We start from the raw sequence: 18,777 nt of genomic DNA, 5'->3' as shown, positions 1-18,777 counted from the left end.
AATTTTTGGAACAACTGAGGTGGTTGTCTTTAAAATGAAATAATATCATTGCGCTTATTAAACTACATTATTCAAATCATTGTGTAACAAAGTGTTTGATAATAGCATGTAATTAAAACATTATATACATTCGACGACATGAAAGAGAGCAAAACAACTTTCTAAAATAGTAAAACAGTAAACTGTATCAAATATATGCTGAAAAGTGGAAGAGTAACTAATACTTTCCGTAACACAATATGTATCGCAATGAATGATGTAAACGCATACATAATTAATGTTTCCAGAAAGTTTTCATGATACCTGAATATGATAAGTAAAATCAAAGGAAACAACAAACCTAAATAATATCCACCCCTATCTTTAACAATGTCATAAAAATATTTATACAACATAATAACGACTCCATACATTTCTTATTCTGTGAGAACAACATCCCTTACGATTGGGGTGTGAACCGTTCCGAAGGACTGGAACCATCAAAATTAAGAAAATAACACTATTTTGTATATAAATAAGTAGTTATTATATTAAATAAAGGTGTTTTTGACTATATTTTATTAGTGGGAGTTAGGAATTACGTGAATTTTGTGCGTGAATAGTATTTTGTTGGTGACACTCATAGCCTGGTGAGTAAAGATTTTCTATTCTGTCATTATTTTTAAACATTCTATTTTTAAATTTGGTGAATCATTGTGTTGTCTTTCTATGCAATTTTCTAGGTTATTTAATCAGATGTTTCATTCAGATATTTCAGAAAACTGGACTTTTGTCGAAATTCGATATTATACATAATCTTGTTATGTCGACTCCATCTATGACTTTTATTAGATAAAATCTATGAAGTTCTAATTTTGCAAGTGCTGTTTAAATACAAATATAAATACTCTTTCCTTGTTGTCTTTAGTTTTATTTATTATAAGTCAGTTATGACTCAAAAAAGTGGTTGATATTTTTTTCTCTTTTTTACAAAAGAATAACTATTCTAATGTAGAAATTATTATTACTATTATTTATTCCAGATTAAAATTTCGAAACTACGATAATAAAGACGTGCTAAAAAAAGATAACTTAAATAGCTGTCATAATTCTAACCAAAAAAATTGATCACCTTTTTAATGATGTCCTACTATTGTCATATTAATAAGTATAACATCTTATAGTTTAAAGATAAAATCGAAATCGCCTCTGACCTAATTTGCAAGACAACATATACTTAGACATGACCTGGGTCACACGACCTGTCTAGGTATTCTAAAGCGGACAGAAGATTACGTTATAGTTTTAAATTGTGACGTAATTATATAGTGAACAGTAGTATTTTGAATAAATATTTAATTAAATTAAAATTTACTGTATACATTAAAACACATTAAAACTACTTTAAATATTTTATAACTTACGGTTACGTGTCTAGCTCTAAGGCAGTATACGTATACCCGTGCCTTAAAAAAAGCGAACAAAAAAAATTAACGTAAGTAAATACGAAAAATAAACTGCAAAGTTTACTTTTTAATTTGCTAATAACCATAGAGTAGAAGTTATTTTTTAATCAGCTGATACAGGTGGTATTTTTATTAGGCTGAATGCATTTCGCCGTAGCCATTAGATGAATAAAGTATGTGAGAGTTTTAAATTGGGTCAATTAGTGCTTAACGTAAGTGTTCGTTTACGTTACTTTTTATTATTAAATATGAACATAGTTTTGTTGCAATAATTTTGTAAAAGCTATGAAATATTGAAGAAGTTGTCGTATAGAAATTGATTTTGACTTTGACTTATAAAAGATATGACGTATTTAATCGAAATATTAGAAAACAAAGAATTTTAATTATTATTATATCAAATTTATTTGCATTAAAATATCAAAAGGCAATTAGTATCCAGTTCCAAATTGTTTTTTTTTTTGTATATGAAATATATTTTGACGCTGTTTCTCTTAAAATATATTATTTTAACAACAAGAACGTACATCAATTTCAAATAAAATGTTAGTATTCAAATAAAAAACTACTAAGCCGACCTTTATGAAATTTCTATAGAATTAAATGAGTACTTTTTCGCGTTAAACAAAAAATAAGAAAGTCGGTTCATACAGTCCGAGATTCTGATTTAACAAACATAAAAAAAAAACAGACGAATAAGAATATTTACGAATAAATAACACCTTTTTGAAGTCGGTTAACAATAAACAAAACACAAAAAAAATCTTACAATATAAGATTCCGTTTCATCTATTTTTGAACATGTTTGATGACAAATAACTGAATCACTACGGCATTTCCTTTGTCGCGCGGAAAGACATTAAACGTTCTTTTTTAATACGCCATAATGAATTAGTCTCGCCAGTAAAACCATTAATATTTAGATTATTTATTTTAGTATTGTTGGTACACTGGGCACATAAACCGTACATTTTGACTGATAGTTTAGGTGTAGACTTTTTTTTTGGTAAGGCTGGGGAATCCTGATGGACACCCATTCCCTCGGGGGAGGAAATGGGTAGTGTCAGACTCTTACTGTCTAAACCTGAACCTCCGTGCTACGTCATCCGCGTTTTTGTGTCGGTATATGGCAATGCGTTGCAATCCTTCATACATAGTTAAGTTGAAGCCTAAGTATCATCTTCATGTCAGCCTATCGGGTACAGAATGTGTTTTTTCATGGATCCGTACCTGTTTAAAAACGGCACCCTTTTTTACCGTAGTACCCCTGTCCATCCGTTCATCTGTCACTAGGCTGTATGCTGTATCCCATTAACCCTGATAGTTATACAGTTAAATTATTCACAAATGAAGTGTATCAAGGTTACGGCACTTGGTTTTAACGGCTATGTATTTGATGGGTGACCACTTTTATTTGAAATTAATATTTGAATTGAATATTATTAAGGTATACAGCAAAAATGTAAATGGGCAAAGATTTATCATTTAAGGGGCTTTGTTTCATTACTTATTTGGTTAGGACTAGCTTGAACCAGGGAGTAAATCGCAACCAGTATGTTAGCATAGAGCTTGATAACCAGAAACCCCCAACCGTTTTGCGGTATCTCGGTATGCATTTAGACTGAAACTTGGCACACGGGGAGCATAATTTACCAATCTTTTTTAGGCAAACAGGAAAAGTTTTTACATTTTAGTATATTGTGTTAAGTTACATTACAAACAGCAAATTATGGTACTTGTTATGACCATCATCATCATCAGCCCGTCTCAGTCTTTGGGGCATAAGCGTCTCCCAGGGCACGCCACTGAGCTCCTTAAAAAGATCATCACCCCACCTGACTACAGGGCGACCTTCATTACGTTTACGAATAAAGATAAAGATATATTTATTTGTTCAAACATGTGTAACATCCTTACTAATATTATAAATGTTAGTCAATCACGCAAAAACGGCTGAACGGATTTGGATGAAATTTGGCATGCATATAGCCATTGACATGGCAAATACATAAGCTACCTTTTGTCCCGATTTTTGAAATAGTTCCCGAGGGAAAATTGAAAAGGTGTGTAATAGTTATAAGATCACTAAGTAACGGGGACCACCGAGTGCTGTAAAACGTCCACGCAGACAGAGTCGCGGGCAACACCTAGTATAAACAATACATATATGTATCTATAACATATATTATATGTACATGTGGATGGAAGAAGGATGCGCGGCCTCCACTCAAGAATCAGTCTTCCGATTCTGCTATTTACAATGGCCGAAGAATTAATGGAAATTGCATTAAATTGGCAGCATTCGTATACTCTTAAGCATTTTACCAACATAACAATTGGAAATTCAGTGAAGCTATGCTAGGGCCTTTTCATGTTTTAAATGTCGCTCTCAGGTATACTCAGACATATAAAAAGACTAGCTTTTCGCCCGCGGCTTCGCCCGCGTCGAGGACGGTTATATCACGTTTCCAAGAGAACTCTTCAAAAGTCCGGGATAAAAACTATCCTTTGTTCTTTCTCAATGTCAACTCTATGTCTGTACCAAATTTCATTAAAATCAGTTCAGTGGTTTAGACGTGAAAGCGTAACAGACAGACAGACAGAGATACTTTCACATTTATAATATTAGTAAGGATATTTCATAAAGTATGATATGGTCTTAAGCATAACATTTGTATAAGAGGGGCAAAATTTTTATGTTTAACTGACTTCCTTGGTTCTTTGGTAACCACCATCTTTGGTACCACCAACCGTGGTTGGTTGGCCGGTTGGTCCCGATTCGTTTGGTCCGTTTCTGTAATATCCCCAAAAAAGGTTACTTACGTCTAAGTATATTTACGAAAAACCCAAAAAGACACGAAAAATATCCCCACAAGTTATCAACATTCGTACAAGCTATTGCAGTATTATAGCCATCACACAACCAAGACAGCCCTATGATATGGGTACTTTATACCTGAGTGTAACGTTTATAGAATACAATGACACATTCGTTTGACACCCATTCAAATGTCACGACGAACTTTGATAATAGAGTAGACTTTCTGGTTTGCACGTTATGAAAGTATGACGGGAAATTATGATGACATTGTGGGAGAAAAATGAGTTTTTATTAAAAAATCATTAATAACCCAGACTCAGGACAAGCGTTTGGTTGATCCCCGGGTACTTGACCTGAGTCTGGGTTGTATTGTGCTTAAATGTAGGGTATGTATGTAACGCGACTTAAGGATTATTTTTTTCGTGGGGTAGTTGTATAAAAATATCGTCAAAATTTACATTTTTTGGAAGAAGAACCATTAAATAATATTAATTGAGCATAAACAACCATATTAGTTAAATTGTGTCGCAACAATTTAGCCCACCTTTGCAGTGCATAGTGTTTCAGTATTGGATGGTTTTATTTTGTCGAATACTGTACTGAAAGCTAGAAGAATATATTTTTGTAAAATCGTAAATGTGTCACTGCTGGTCAAATATATTTTGAAACAAATAATATGTTTGCAAGCACAAAAAGTGTCAGCTTTTAAATCTATTAGTTTTAAACGTGTTTGTTTCTTTTCAATTACATACTCGGAAGTAGGATAAATCTAGTTTGCCAAATTAGACCGACATGATGTACAAGTGAATCTAACTTATTACCATCTCTGTCTAGCTGTTTGCCTTAATAAGATACTTAACGCATTAAGTCGAGACACAATCATTAGAGAGTGTTGCTAATGTGGCTACTGTTTATCTTTACTCTGGCTGGGCTTCAGCTAGGACAAAGATAAGATCAAAGTGAGGTTCTAGGAGCCTTTCTGAAAGCTTGCCAAAAATCCGGTGAGACATTCAAAGCCTGCAGATCTTGGGACTTACCAATCTTGAATGAAATGAACCATTCTGAATTGAAGTAAGAAAAGCAATGGTGGAAAAGAAACGCCGGTCTTCGCACAGCACGAGTCACGGAACCACGCCGCCGCTTCAGCTCATGCTCAAAGACTCCGTCTGGGTACGCAACTGTTAGCACAGTCCCGAATAAAACGCGTGAGGGTTCGGCCATTGTCTGGACTTTAAAAGAGGTGATGACCCCTGAGTTTGTTTCGACGTTTCTTCTCAGGGTAGCCAGCTAGGAAATGTTAACTCCAGCAAGTTTAAAAAATTATATGTAAAAGTGATGACATCTATCCTATTTGCAGAATAAACTATTTCAGATCATTATAGTGCCTGTCCTACTTTATGGGGACGACCCATTGATCAAAATCTGGAAGAATCTTGCTTCATGAAGATTTCTATCTTTACGTCTAAAAACAATTGTAGGTAATTATAACGAAACATATTATGCAGCAATACCACTACCAATAGAAACACCACGTTAATTTCTGTCTTCACAAGAAAAATACGGATGGATAGGCAATTTCTGGCTTAAGTAACCAAATACCTCGGTAAATACTATGTTGACTCGAAAATATGAGGCTCTCGCGTCGGAGCGAATATTAAATTGCCCTACTTATATTTTGTTTGCGCCGTAAATATATATTTAATGTAGCCAAGTAATATGCGCCAGAGAATAAGTTGAAAGGGAAATTAATTGACCGTTAAGTGTTAGTTGGTGTTGCTGCAATCTCAATATTCTAAGGATATACAACGATTATCAGAATAAACGCAAGACTTTTCAAAAGGGTCCTTAGATTAACTCACTATTTCAAACAATTTTTATCATTGGAATAATACTATAATATAAAATCTAAAATTCAACCGTTTTTTGAATGTAGTTCGCAACGATTCTCCCGAGAATTGGATGTGATTTTCAAAGTAGTTAATTTTTTTCCGTATCCAATGGGTAAAAAACGGTACCCTATTACTAAGGCTTCGCTGTCCGTCCGTCGGGCTGTTTGTCACCAGACAGTTGAGATTTTTACAGATGATTGTCTCTTTTGGCGCTCAAATAACTAACAAAAATAAAAATGTCGTTGTAGAAGCGATTGCTATCATACCATCATTATATTCGTGAGGGACATATGTTTGTGAGGGGACTATTTTTTGGAAATTGTAATTTCAATATCCCTACTTGTAGATACAGAATCGTCAGCGTCGTTAGACCGTCTCGCACTTGACCAGTTTTTTTAGGCGTAGAAAAATTTCCATATAATAAAAACTAAAGTAAAAGAATCAAGCTATTTTTCAAAAAAATATATTTTAATATATCGTAAGGTAACCCTATTCTTTATGAAAACATTGCTAAATGTCTGGAATGCTTGCGAACCTGTGTTTGGCGGGACTAAGGAAGGAAATATTTGCCTCAAAGAATGATTAAAATGTAGATGTTAGAAGCCTCGGGAGGTAGCTACCTCTTTTACCTAACAAATAATCTTGTATTCATTCTAAGACGATGCTTGTTGTAAATTGTAAGTGATAGTATTTTTTTTAAGAATAAAATCGTACAAAAATCTTTTGAGCTAAGCTTGTTGAAATTTTGATGGGACCAAATGACAGCTATTCCACATTAGATTGAAAAAGAAATCAAAATCGATTCACCGAGTCCGAAGTTCTGAGGTAACACACTTAAAAACAAAATCCAGACGAATGGAGCACCTCTTCCTTTATGAAATCGGTTGAAAATGACTATGATCGACGATGTGACTCCGTTTTGTGCCCCATACTTTTCTTTTTTACTAAAAAAGGTATACAATATCACCGAGAATCTAATTCTTGGTGTGCCTCTCAAACACATATTTGTATTTGTCGCGTTTTATTTTAAATTGAGATTCTAGTTTTCTACCAATTAAAATCCGAAAACGCTAACCTAAAACCCGCTAACTAACCAAATGCTGCGAATCTGAACTAACGTAAGCACTGGGACGTATGTTAGCTGGTATAATTCATACGAAGAAGGACGGTTTAAGAAATTCGGCATTGTACTGTTACGGGGTGGGATGATGGAGACTTTTTAAAAAAGAACAATTAATTTTGTTTGAACTAGAAGAAAATAGCAATTTATTCCGATTTCGAAAATACACGTTTTTTGGAATATGTGTCCACATCGAAGTTAAAACCCGATCTGTCGTCTCATACCAACGGAAATGCTGACGATACTTTGTATTTGCGTCATTATTTGGAAATGAAGTAAACAATACCTTACCATTTTTCGTCCTTATATCAAAGCAAATACCAAAATCTGCATTCATTGCAAAAAACCAAGTTCATATTGCCTCACAATTTCACCATCACCACGTGCATAAAACGTCTGCACCTAAAAATATATTCAGTTATCGATCTAAAACCAATTTTAGTTTCTAAGTTAACGGTGAATATTCCAGTCTGGTATAGAATATATTATCTAGCATGCAAGGAATATTGATCAGGTTGGAGCTATTTGGGCAGTAAATCTGTGAGTTGGCGAGATTTAGGAATACATTCTGTTTGAATATTAAAGTAGGATCTGACAGATGTAGTTAGTGTGCTTTTTGGGGTTATACGTGCTCAAAAATGAAAGCCTATTTTTGAGGTAGGTACCGCTGTTTGTTCCGCTGTCTGTCGCAAGGCTGTATCTCATGATAGATTTACTGTTGTAAGTTTTAAAAATGATGTATTTCTGTTGCCGTGAAAATAACAAGATAACGTGCTATAACAATTCAATTTTGAGGGTAGGAAACCCACAAATTAATTTGTCACTCGGTTGCTTTTCTTTCGCCTATTTGTTGAATCCTTGGTGTCCCGAGTCTGATTTGCACTTTACTGTTTTTACTTTCTAGTATTATTTTAAAAATATTTTGAAACACTATGAGGTATTTAAATACGTTATACTTTGTTATTTGGTGATGGACGGACAGAAGGACAGATAGTAGAGCTTCAGTCATAGGTTGCTGTTATTGTACGAAGTTGAAGTCTAAAAAGCATTTAAAGAAGTAAAATAACTCTCTTTCAATAAAACGCTACAGTTTATAATACTCTGAATCATAACTTGCTTATGGAAGCAAATAGTTTCAATATTGCAGAGTGAATTACATAGCAATAGTGTTTTCTCGCCGCGCTGTTCCGCCAAGTATCGCAAAGAGCTAGATTTGCATAATACAGTTTTATAGTCCGACTCTTTAGTGCTATGTCAGCGTAAAATATTGTAGGTTATGAAATTTAAAAAGCGTTTATTTTGTTTTCGTTTGCGGCTTTTAGTTGTGAAAGTTTATTTCGGGTTGGTATGAGTTATGTATGTTTTTGATGCTTGAGAATTGGGTATAAACTTTTGCGTCTTGAGCCTAATGTAGACATTTTATTTAGGAAACCTTAACCATCATTATTGATGAAATAAAAAAAGCTTCGAAACCTATAACCTCTTTAAGTACTACTTGCGTAATCATTGTTTGAAACTGCTTGAATTTGGCGCCCAACATGGGGCAGCTTTAAGGTATCAAAACTTGATGAGTTGAATTTTATTTCAGTAAAACATTGTAATAGCCGAACTAGTTTCGAACACAACTAGAGTTTCCTGATCAAGAGCTAATCCGGCGGCGGGGTTTAGGTTTGGACGATTCACACGATAATAAATGACAATCTGTTTAAACCACAGTGAAGCCGATTCACAACAGTTATTATAATCACTATTATTGGTATAATTCAGAACTTTTAATTAGTCACAAAACGTAGAAACTAACCGTTAGATTAGAACCTTAGTGACTGCAAGTTTTGCCTCTTGAGAATACGTCAACGGTCAAACTTGCAACGACTTACCCACCCTGATCCCGTCCTTATTTTTGCTCTAGATTCACTACCGTCGCTTAATATGAGAGTATTATAAGTGGGCAAGCAAGACAGCGATCTTCATAATGTAGTAACAGCTTGTGTACTCTTTATTTAGCTAAGTATTAATAAAAATAATAAATAATTACACCCAGACACAGGTCAAAGGATTGTGCTTATCAAACAAACATTTGCCCTGGGTGGCAATCGAAACCACGACCTCCGGTATAGCAGTAAGGGTCGCTAACCTAGCAGACCTGTCAATTAAGTAACTCAAGTATTATGTTATGTTTTCTTTTTTCAGGTATACCGCGACCATGGGTGTAAATAAAGATCTCGCGATGAGTCCCAAATCCAATATGCAACTCCGTCTATCATAAGTCAGGTATGTTCAATTATATCGTCTTCTTTTCTATGCCTATATTCCTTAAGGTATAAATATCTCGTGATTATGACTGATGAACAAGGAAGTTTATATTTAACGTGATTTTCTTTATTTTTTTAAATTAAGTATTTCTCTAATAAAAAATTAATCGCATAAAGGCACCCAGACTCAGGACAAGAGTTTGTGAATCACACAAATGCTTATTCTACGCGAGAGTTGAAACCGCGAAACATTGCGCGCAGTGACTGTGGTGCTACCCATACGTGTCGGCTACCCGTGCAGTAAAAGCCAATCCTGGGTGTTTGCTTTTCTTGCTTCAACTCTTTTTACGTTCAAGCATAACTCAACCTCATGCATTGTATTTCCATACATATTCTAATCTTACAGTTTCTTGACACTTTACCGATAAAAAGCTTCATACAAATGGGATAGTTCCAAGTCTGCAATAGTCTACATTAGCTGGCTCGTCAGTCGACATATATTTCTAGAGGAAACAACAGACGTATATATCTATCTCTGTCTGTTTCAGCGGGCGAGAGCGCTGAGCGAGCAAGATAGCGCGATGCACCCAACCAGTAGGTGACGCTGTCGTCTACACCCGCGGAACATGTCATGGGACTCCATCGAGTCGCGTGACTTCCTAGGGTAAGTACAATATAATACCAGCCTTACGTCCCACTGCTGGGCACAGGCCTCTTCCCAATTAGGGCATTGATCACCACGCAAGGTCACTGTGGGTTGGTGATTTAAAATTCTAAGACCTCCTATAGCAGGGCCACTAACCACTAGATCAACAGGCCAGTCGATAGCAATATTTAACATTCGATGTTATTCAAATTTCAATAAAAAGGACTTTTCTAATTTATTAGATAATTTGTAACATACATACACTAAAGATTTTTTTACCGGCTCTTCTCCATAAGAAACCGCAAAAGGAGTCATTTATATATAAAACTAATCAAAAACGCCTTCCTGAAACAAATAACCTTTTGAAGACCTCTACTGGATATCCGCCTCGTCTCATGGCAGAGAGATTTAAATTCCTGGTGAGCTTGTTCTTGAATCCATTCGGCCCTTAACTGCCTTAAATATAGTGTTGTATTGTTTTCCAGCGGGGTGCCGGCGCACCAGTTGTCGGCGACACGTCTTCTCAGCTCTCCTGATCCTTCCAGACACCATCTCGATGAGCAGCAAGGTAACTCAAACAGTGTACTGTTTAACAATTTAGCAGTATATTGTAAACAATTGATTGGCTGATGAAAATAGTCATTCTTCTGCTGAAAAGTTATTAGCAAGTCAGGTAATTCCGCATTTGTTAGAGCTAATTTGCTAAAGTTATTATGGCCACATTTTAGAGTGCCTGAATAAGATTTTCATCATCATCATCATCATCCACAGCCTTTATCGTCCCACTGCTGGGCACAGGCCTCCCCTTTTTCGTGCCAATTTCTACCTAAATAAGATTTTACTAAGTTGAAATTAAAACTTTTGGTTTTAGAGTGTGTGACACTTTAACACCTGAGCAGCTAAGTGCAGGAATGCATTACTTAATTAAGACGTCACAAGTAATTAATTTACGGTAGTAAATAATCTGGTAAAATTCTGAGAAAACCAAATTTAATTTAAATTCTATTAAAATGACAGTCCTCATTGATGAGCGACGTGGCATCCTTTGACTTGTAATTTCTATAAATTTGAGCAAATCGATCAACTTTAGCGCTTGTACTTGCGCACCACTTGTGGTCTCCTAAAAGCATGACCTTCGTCACCAACAAATGACACAATGTCCAACATCACCGGGAACACAATTTGTTTGCATCACTCCCGTATAGATATTGTTAGCCATCAGCGCAAGCAACACGGCTGCTGTTTCAATCATCTGTCATAGATCTTAGAGGCAATTGTAGGATTAACGTGTAGAATTAACTCTTGGGTCTTTGCCCTATAGAGGTATACCCGTTCTCGGAGGAGTTCCGAGGCGGGGAGCCCCGGAACGGCGCGCTGCGCTGGGGCTCCCGCTTCGGGCCCGCGCACCGCCCGCCCGCCGCCGGCCTGCTCGACTGCTTCCGCGCCTGCCGCTCCCGGCTCGACCAGTACCTCGCCAGGAGGAAGGCAAGTATCCCGCACCAGGGCCAGCTGATTGCCTCATGGCATACAACGACACCGTCAATGCTGCTGGCGTACTTGAATAATAGTGCGTTAAATTATAGGCCCCAGCTGTTATTTAAACACCTCTGAAGCTAGAAAATCAGACAAACAATCTTACTATGAGGTATCATGTTGTCCAGGTAACTGAATTGAAGAGTTCAGATAGACAGTCGCTCCTTTTAAGACACTGGTACTTAGCCTATCTTGTTAAACTGGAAGACGACCCCAACTTAGTCAGGACTATTCTGATCATAATCCTACAATAAAATTTAAATAAGCACCCTTCAGTGACTTTCACCGCGCACAACTATTAAATCGATTTTAATTAAACATGTCCAAAAATTCTTGTACATAATAGAACTATATTACCAAAACACAAACTTAATTAAAATCGGTCAATTCGTTCGGGAGGTACGATGCCATCAACAAAACAAGCCTTCTTTTTGGGTTGAGGTTTAAAAACAGTGTACTTTGAACAAACGTTCCGTTCAGATCGAGCGCGGCGTCCGCCTATACGGGCAGAATGAACAGCGGCTAGCGGTGAAGGTGTGGCTCTCGGCTCTCCGCGGGGTCCGACACCGAAGCGACAAGTTTGCGTTGCTCGGACATCTCTACCAGGCGTATATGGACTTCGGGAAATACAGGTAAAGAAAAACAATTTTATTATTCCTCCGAACGTATAAAAACAGTTCTCAAGAAACTCACTTCGGTCACTTCATTGACCTCATTTACCGGTATGTGTTATAAAATAAACAAAAACTAATCACAGGGTCTACTGTCATGTCTTAAAGATATATTAGAGTAGATGAGGAAGCGAGACAGCGCTATATACTGTGTAGAGCAGTATCTCTCGTCCACACCCGCAAAAATATTACTTTAAGACGTGGCAGAAGTACCCGAGCCGAGGTCTCATAAAAATTTGTCATAAGCTGGTAAATTCGTATGCAAGCAAAATCGTTTTTCGTTTTCGGTTTCCAAATTTGTATTCCCGGCTGTGAAAAAAAACGACACTATTCTTATTTTACCATGTGACCAAAATCAAATTTAAAAGGAAGGTTAGAAGTTAGAAGATTTTTTACGCTAATATCACAACAATATTATAAATTTATGCGGAAGTATGTAAGTGTGTTTGTCTACGCGTGTGTATGTCTGTCTCCTCTTCCCGCCTAATACTGCTTAAATTTGATACCTTGGATTATCCATCCGAGGTGTCAAATTTCACATAGGCTAGTTTATTCCAACTGCCTTAAAGGAGGTAATAATTTTATAGCTATTACCAATCCAAGCGGGCAAAACCGCAAGCAACATCTAGTATGTTCATATTTTCTTTCTGCTCTTCAGATCTCTAACGACAATATTAATATGGATTTTCTAACTTCCTCATATCCATCCATTATTTAAGAATAACGTTACAATAAATTCGAATAAATGGTGTTTGGCACGGTATCAAAAGAAATACTCGTAATTTGGTTTGGCGCCAAAAATGTTCAGTTTCTTTGGTTTTAATTGATTAGTAGTGATTTTGATGGCGATTTTAAATGATATTGGTATCAGAAAAACAAGTTTTTTGTATTTTATTTATTTAAGTTTCGTTTTTTTTTTTGTATTTATAACGTCGGCGTCGAACATCACAACTCTAGCTCACTGCGGGTTGTCGATTTCAGATGACCACTATTTAAAATCCGGGTTTTCTTAAGGAACCCCGGAAGGAAGGAAGAAAGCTCACATTGTGGAATGCAATAAACGTATTGAGTATTGAACCCGACTACTGAAATTACTGAAATTTTACAATAATACAGCTTAAACATCATACATAATTAATCTATACATCTACCACAAAGGCTACAATTTCTAGAAATTTTATGTAAAATATCCAAAACATCAAATAATTGTACGAAATAATCTACCACCAAGTAATACCACGATGCCTTTTTCGTCATCGACACCCACGAAGGAAGAAATGGGTAGTGTCAGACTCTTACTGACTAAAACTGAACCGCCGTGCTACGTCATCCGCGTTTTTGTATCATTATATCTTCATTCACCATGATCTACCTGTTTAATTAACACCTATAATTTTAATTATTTTCAAAATGAAGACGCACTAACTAGCTCTAATAATAGTATTGATATCAACAGAGAATCCTTAGAATTCGCCAACCGACAGCTGGGCATATCCGAGGAGTTGGACTCCGCGCCAATGAGGGCTGAAGCCTATCTCAACTTGGCGCGAGCACATCAGACCCTGGGCGGATTGGACAGGTCAGTAGATGAGTAAATGGAGTTAGAAATCAGGATTTTAAGCTTCTGGAAACGTAGCAAAGACGGGTAAATATAATGGCAACAAAGTGATTGGTAGCATATCAAAGTTCTCCTTTTAGGCAGTTAATTGTTCCCCCTGGAACACACCGAACTTAAGTGTTTTGGTGGTTTTCGTTGGTTTCATTGTAGATCCTGGCTTACATGTGTGGCGAGCTAGAGCCATTTGCAAAAAAAAATGCGTATCCTAGATAGAGTAACTTCAACATCCTGTATATTCAACGCAGACCTATGGTAGCATATATATTATCACTAGCCTAGGATGTGCACTGCAAGGCCGTCCCCACTTTTCTTCCACTTATTATTTTATTTTTAACTTTCATGTACAATTGTGGTACATAAGCCGCGAGGTATCTTATATCTCACGCAATCCGCGAGTGACCCGTTCGGTAAGAACTCGCGTTCAACCCGCTATCCCGTACCCGGGGAGACAGGTCCAATACGCTGTCCAATGAGTTGAGAACTTTGATCTAAAGTGAGATGGGGTATTAACCTAAAATGTAATGGAGAAATTATTATTATTTGTTAAACTGTTACTATTCCACTGCCAGACATAAGCCTCCCTTATTTTTTCGCTTATTACACTGTCTGTATGCTTGTCTTCCAGAGCCCTGTCGTACGCTCGCCAAGCCCTGTACAACGACTGCGGCGGTGGCTCAACAGCGGGTTGTGTTCACCTGACGGTAGCCGCTGTCAGCTTAGAGCTCGGCGCCTTCTCCAAAGCCATGGACGCCTTCCAGAAAGCTCTAGCCGTGGCACAGGCGCAGAATGATAACACGCTGTTACTGCAGGTGGGAGTAAGGATATGATGAAATAATTTAATGGATTTTAGTATTTAAGTATTTGGGGGATAGTAAAATTAATTAACAGTTCTTCTTAGACACTAAGGCCGCTGTGTATAGTGCTATTGTTGTTCAAAATGATTAAGACGACTCTTTTTGGAAGCAGAAAAATCCCTTCAAAGAAACTACCTTAGAAATGCTCATTTATTTTAATGTGGTTTGCTCTGACAATAAGATCGAGAATCTTAATAGATGTTGGCGCGCAACTTGGGGAGAATATATCCAGCAGTGTACCACTATAGGTTGAATTTATAAATCAATTGATTGAATCACAGTAGCCTACATTCATAGGCATAGCTGAATAAAGACCTCTCATAAAGGGGAAGTTTAAAGAAAAATATGGACTTTTATAGAAAAAAATCTAACTTAATAATTATAGTCTTCCGTCATTCCCATTAGGATAAATCTTTCTAAGGCACTACAATATTATGGTATATGGTCTAGCATTCCTATAAGTACTTACCTTCCCCCGGTGCAGGTATACGTAGGTCTATCAGAGCTGTGGCGGCGGCTGCGCGACGCGGAGCGCGCGGTGGCGTGCGCGGCGCGCGCCTGCGACCTCGGGCGCGGGCCGCGCGCCGCCGACCTCAACACCCGCCACCACAGGACCGCGCTGCTGCAGATGGCCGCGGCCTTACGGGCGCGGGGGGAGTTGGGGGATGCGCATGATTATTGTAATGTGAGTGCTATATTATGTACTTTAAATAGGTTTAAATAGACCCTAGTTAAGTATGACCTGAGTGTCACGAATAAATACTTTTATACTAGCTCTTCGATGTCGATGTCGGTTATATCGCGTTTCCAAGAGAACTCTTCAAAAGTCCGGGATAAAAACTATCCTATGTTCTTTTTGAAGTTCAACTCTATCTCTGTACCAAATTTCATTAAAATCAGTTCAGTGGTTTAGACTTGAAAACGTAACAGACAGACAGAGTTACTTTTGCATTTATAATATTAGTAGGGATTAAATGATGCAACGGTTTATCGCTCGACTATTTTCAGCCAAAATTACCTGTTTTACAAGTTTCTTTAGCTTACTGTACCTATTGGTTACGCGTACGCGCCGTATTATAAAACCAATACAATTCTGGCGACCAGTCGTCCTATAGGAATACTAAAAGGAACTAAACGTCGCAGCTGGTTATATTTCTTGAGGAGTTTTCATACAAGTTGTATGTTCCTAATATGTTTAACCGCTTATAGACGACGATTGACGACCTCCGTGGTCGAGTGGCGTACGCACCGGTTTCAAGGTGTCGCTAGCTCTGAGGTCCCGGTTTCGATCCCCGGTCGAGTCAATGTAAAAATTCACATTTCTACATTGTCTCGGGTCTGGGTGTTTGTGGTACCTTCGTTGTATCTGAATTCCATAACACAAGTGCTTTAGCAACTTACTTTGGGTTCAGAACAATGTATGTGATGTTGTCCGCATTTATTTATTTATTTATAGAAAGATCAAATATTTGAGTATCCTTGTAAGTGTGATAGTGATGTAATGATTGCGTTTAAGAGGCCAATAATTTTACGTCTAACGAATAAGATTATAATATGGCTGAGGCTTTAAAAACGGTCTTTGTTTTTCTAGTGCTAGTGATGCGTACTGGTAACCTTCTATGATTACGGAGATCGGAAAGTGGCGAAGGATAAAACTGTTGTCCACTAAAAGAAAGGCAACAGGTACTTGACAGAGTAAGGCTAGAACTGAGTACGTTTTATCATCTTCCACGTGTTATAGGAGGCGCTTCGACTAGCATCAGTGGCTGGCGACCAGGGTTGTTACGCACGTGCAGTTCGCATCGCCGGCGATGTCTATCGAAGGAAATGTGATATTGGGAAGGCTCTCAGGTAACTTTTATTAAACTTTGTTTCAGCTTAAAGTTCATAGCTAGTAATTTATAAATTATTAGAAAAGAGAAATTGTTTGTTTGAATGCGCCAATCTCAAAAGTACTTTTAATGTAAGATAGCCCAATCATTGAGGAATATAATGGCTATATTATACATCACAATATGAATAATAGAATCAAATTCAGACAGCACTTAAATCTTGAACTATACAGAAAGGAAGTATTAAAAATACTTCATTTCATTATTTAAACTGTCTTGTAATAAATTAAGTTAAACTGCAAAAAAGACTAAAATCATTTTTCCCAGGCATTACGAAGTAGCGATGGGTGCAGGACAAGCGCTAGGGGATCGACTAGCTCAGATGGAAGCTATGGACGGAGCAGCAAGGTGCTTAGAGGCGCTGCGGCTGCAAGGCCGGATCTGCAACTGTAGGCCTTTGGAGTTCAACACCCGGTTGCTGGAAGTGGCTACGTCGGTTGGATCTAAGGTATGGGTAAATGTAGATTTAGTGGTTTATAAACCTGTAGGTATGTTAAAAAATATTTCAATGCTGAATAAAAGTAATGTTGCATGAAATACGTAAAGCTTTTATAATGTCGCGATTATTATTTAGAAAAGAAAATGCTTCCATACTTAAGTATTTCATAACTTGCTTCAAAAATGTGTGATACCGTAAAGGCTAAATTTTTTGGGACCTCTCTGTTGAATTTAATTCACATGCATATTTTTCAATCCATCTCTCTATACTTTAGATTCAAGACAAGCTTTTGATATGTTGGACATCCATCAAAGAGTTAAATTGTATATTGAATCGATTTAATACCTGTTTCAATGTAGTAAAATATTGAGGCACAAACAATATATGCAAAAACGTTTATTCTATACCCATGTAACCCTTATTAAATTAAGTAACGTTCTAGGGGTATCCCAGGGCATAATATTTGGTCCAATTATATTAATTTTTAATTGGGGGTTATGATTTTCTAAAAAGATTGCTATTAAACATTTAATCAACAACATTATATCTACATTGATTTACTTCGAGTTTTCAAAGCTATGCTGGAGGCCATAAATGTGTGTATGATGAGTACGATCACTCATTCTGTATCTGGGTGTAATTTATCGATAATTTGTATGTATTTATAAATATATAAGTATGTTTATCAGTTGTCTAGTACACATACTACACGCCAAGCTTAGTTCGAGACTAGATCGTGTGAGAGTTGTGGAATATTATTTTTATTATTCCGGGTTGCGAACTGTTACGTAGATGTTGGTCCGGCGCGTCCGCCTGCGCCTGGCGGAGATCTACACGGGGCTGGGCGACGCGGCGGCGGCGGAGCGGCAGCGGCGCGCGGCGGCGGCGTGGGCGGCGCCCGCCTGCGCGCGCTGCCGCCAGCCGCTGGCCGACACGCCCGAGCCGCTCGCCTCGCTGCCCTGCGCGCACATCGTACACCACGCGTATGTGCTACCCAATTATAAGCTTAAAATATCAATTTAATTTTTATTGTAACTATCGTGAGACTGATTCATTATTAAATGATGCAACGGTTTACTCAAACGCATTTATTGGGGTTGCCCGACTATTTTCTAACACAACCGGAGTCCTTCATGAGCTGACGCGGCGGGGCTCATGATTAATGACTTGTGTCTGGTTGCGTCATTTAATAAGCAAATGACTTCTTATTATTTTTATAATAACTATCGTGAGACTGATTCATTATTAAATGATGCACTGGTTTACTCACGCGCATTTATTGGGATCGCCCGACTAGTTTCGGACTCAACCGGAGTTGGTTGGAGGACCCAAGGACTTTAGTTGCATCATTTAATAATCAAATGACTTCTTATTATTTTAGTTTTGGTAAGGCAGGGGAATCCTCATGGACACCCACTCCCTCGGGGGAGGAAGTGGGTAGTGTCAGACTCTTACTGACTAAACCTGAACCACCAGGTGACGTCATCCGCGTTTTTATTAGAATTCGTATGGCAATGCGCTGTAATCCTTCATAATAAAAAAATGACTCCTGCTTTTGATCGAGAGGATGAGAGTGACTTAATCAAGAGAGTTCTTA

General features: G+C 37.4%; 1 protein-coding gene across 1 annotated transcript; it reads left to right on the top strand.

Moving 5' to 3' along the window:
- Positions 1–249: 249 nt before the first annotated feature.
- On the top strand, positions 250–18,536 carry LOC113502521 (43 kDa receptor-associated protein of the synapse homolog). Its single transcript, XM_026884125.1, has 12 exons — positions 250–629; positions 9,466–9,546; positions 10,076–10,191; positions 10,659–10,741; positions 11,495–11,658; positions 12,187–12,338; positions 13,834–13,956; positions 14,621–14,804; positions 15,334–15,534; positions 16,591–16,700; positions 17,009–17,189; positions 17,973–18,536. The coding sequence occupies exons 3-12, from the start codon at positions 10,154–10,156 to the stop codon at positions 18,201–18,203; spliced, it is 1,467 nt and encodes a 488-aa protein (XP_026739926.1). The 5' UTR covers positions 250–629; positions 9,466–9,546; positions 10,076–10,153; the 3' UTR covers positions 18,204–18,536.
- The last annotated feature ends 241 nt before the right edge of the window (positions 18,537–18,777 follow it).

This window comes from Trichoplusia ni, chromosome 17 (genome assembly GCF_003590095.1).
Source record: "Trichoplusia ni isolate ovarian cell line Hi5 chromosome 17, tn1, whole genome shotgun sequence".
Lineage (NCBI taxonomy): Eukaryota > Metazoa > Arthropoda > Insecta > Lepidoptera > Noctuidae > Trichoplusia > Trichoplusia ni.
This window is presented reverse-complemented; position numbering and strand designations above follow the sequence as displayed.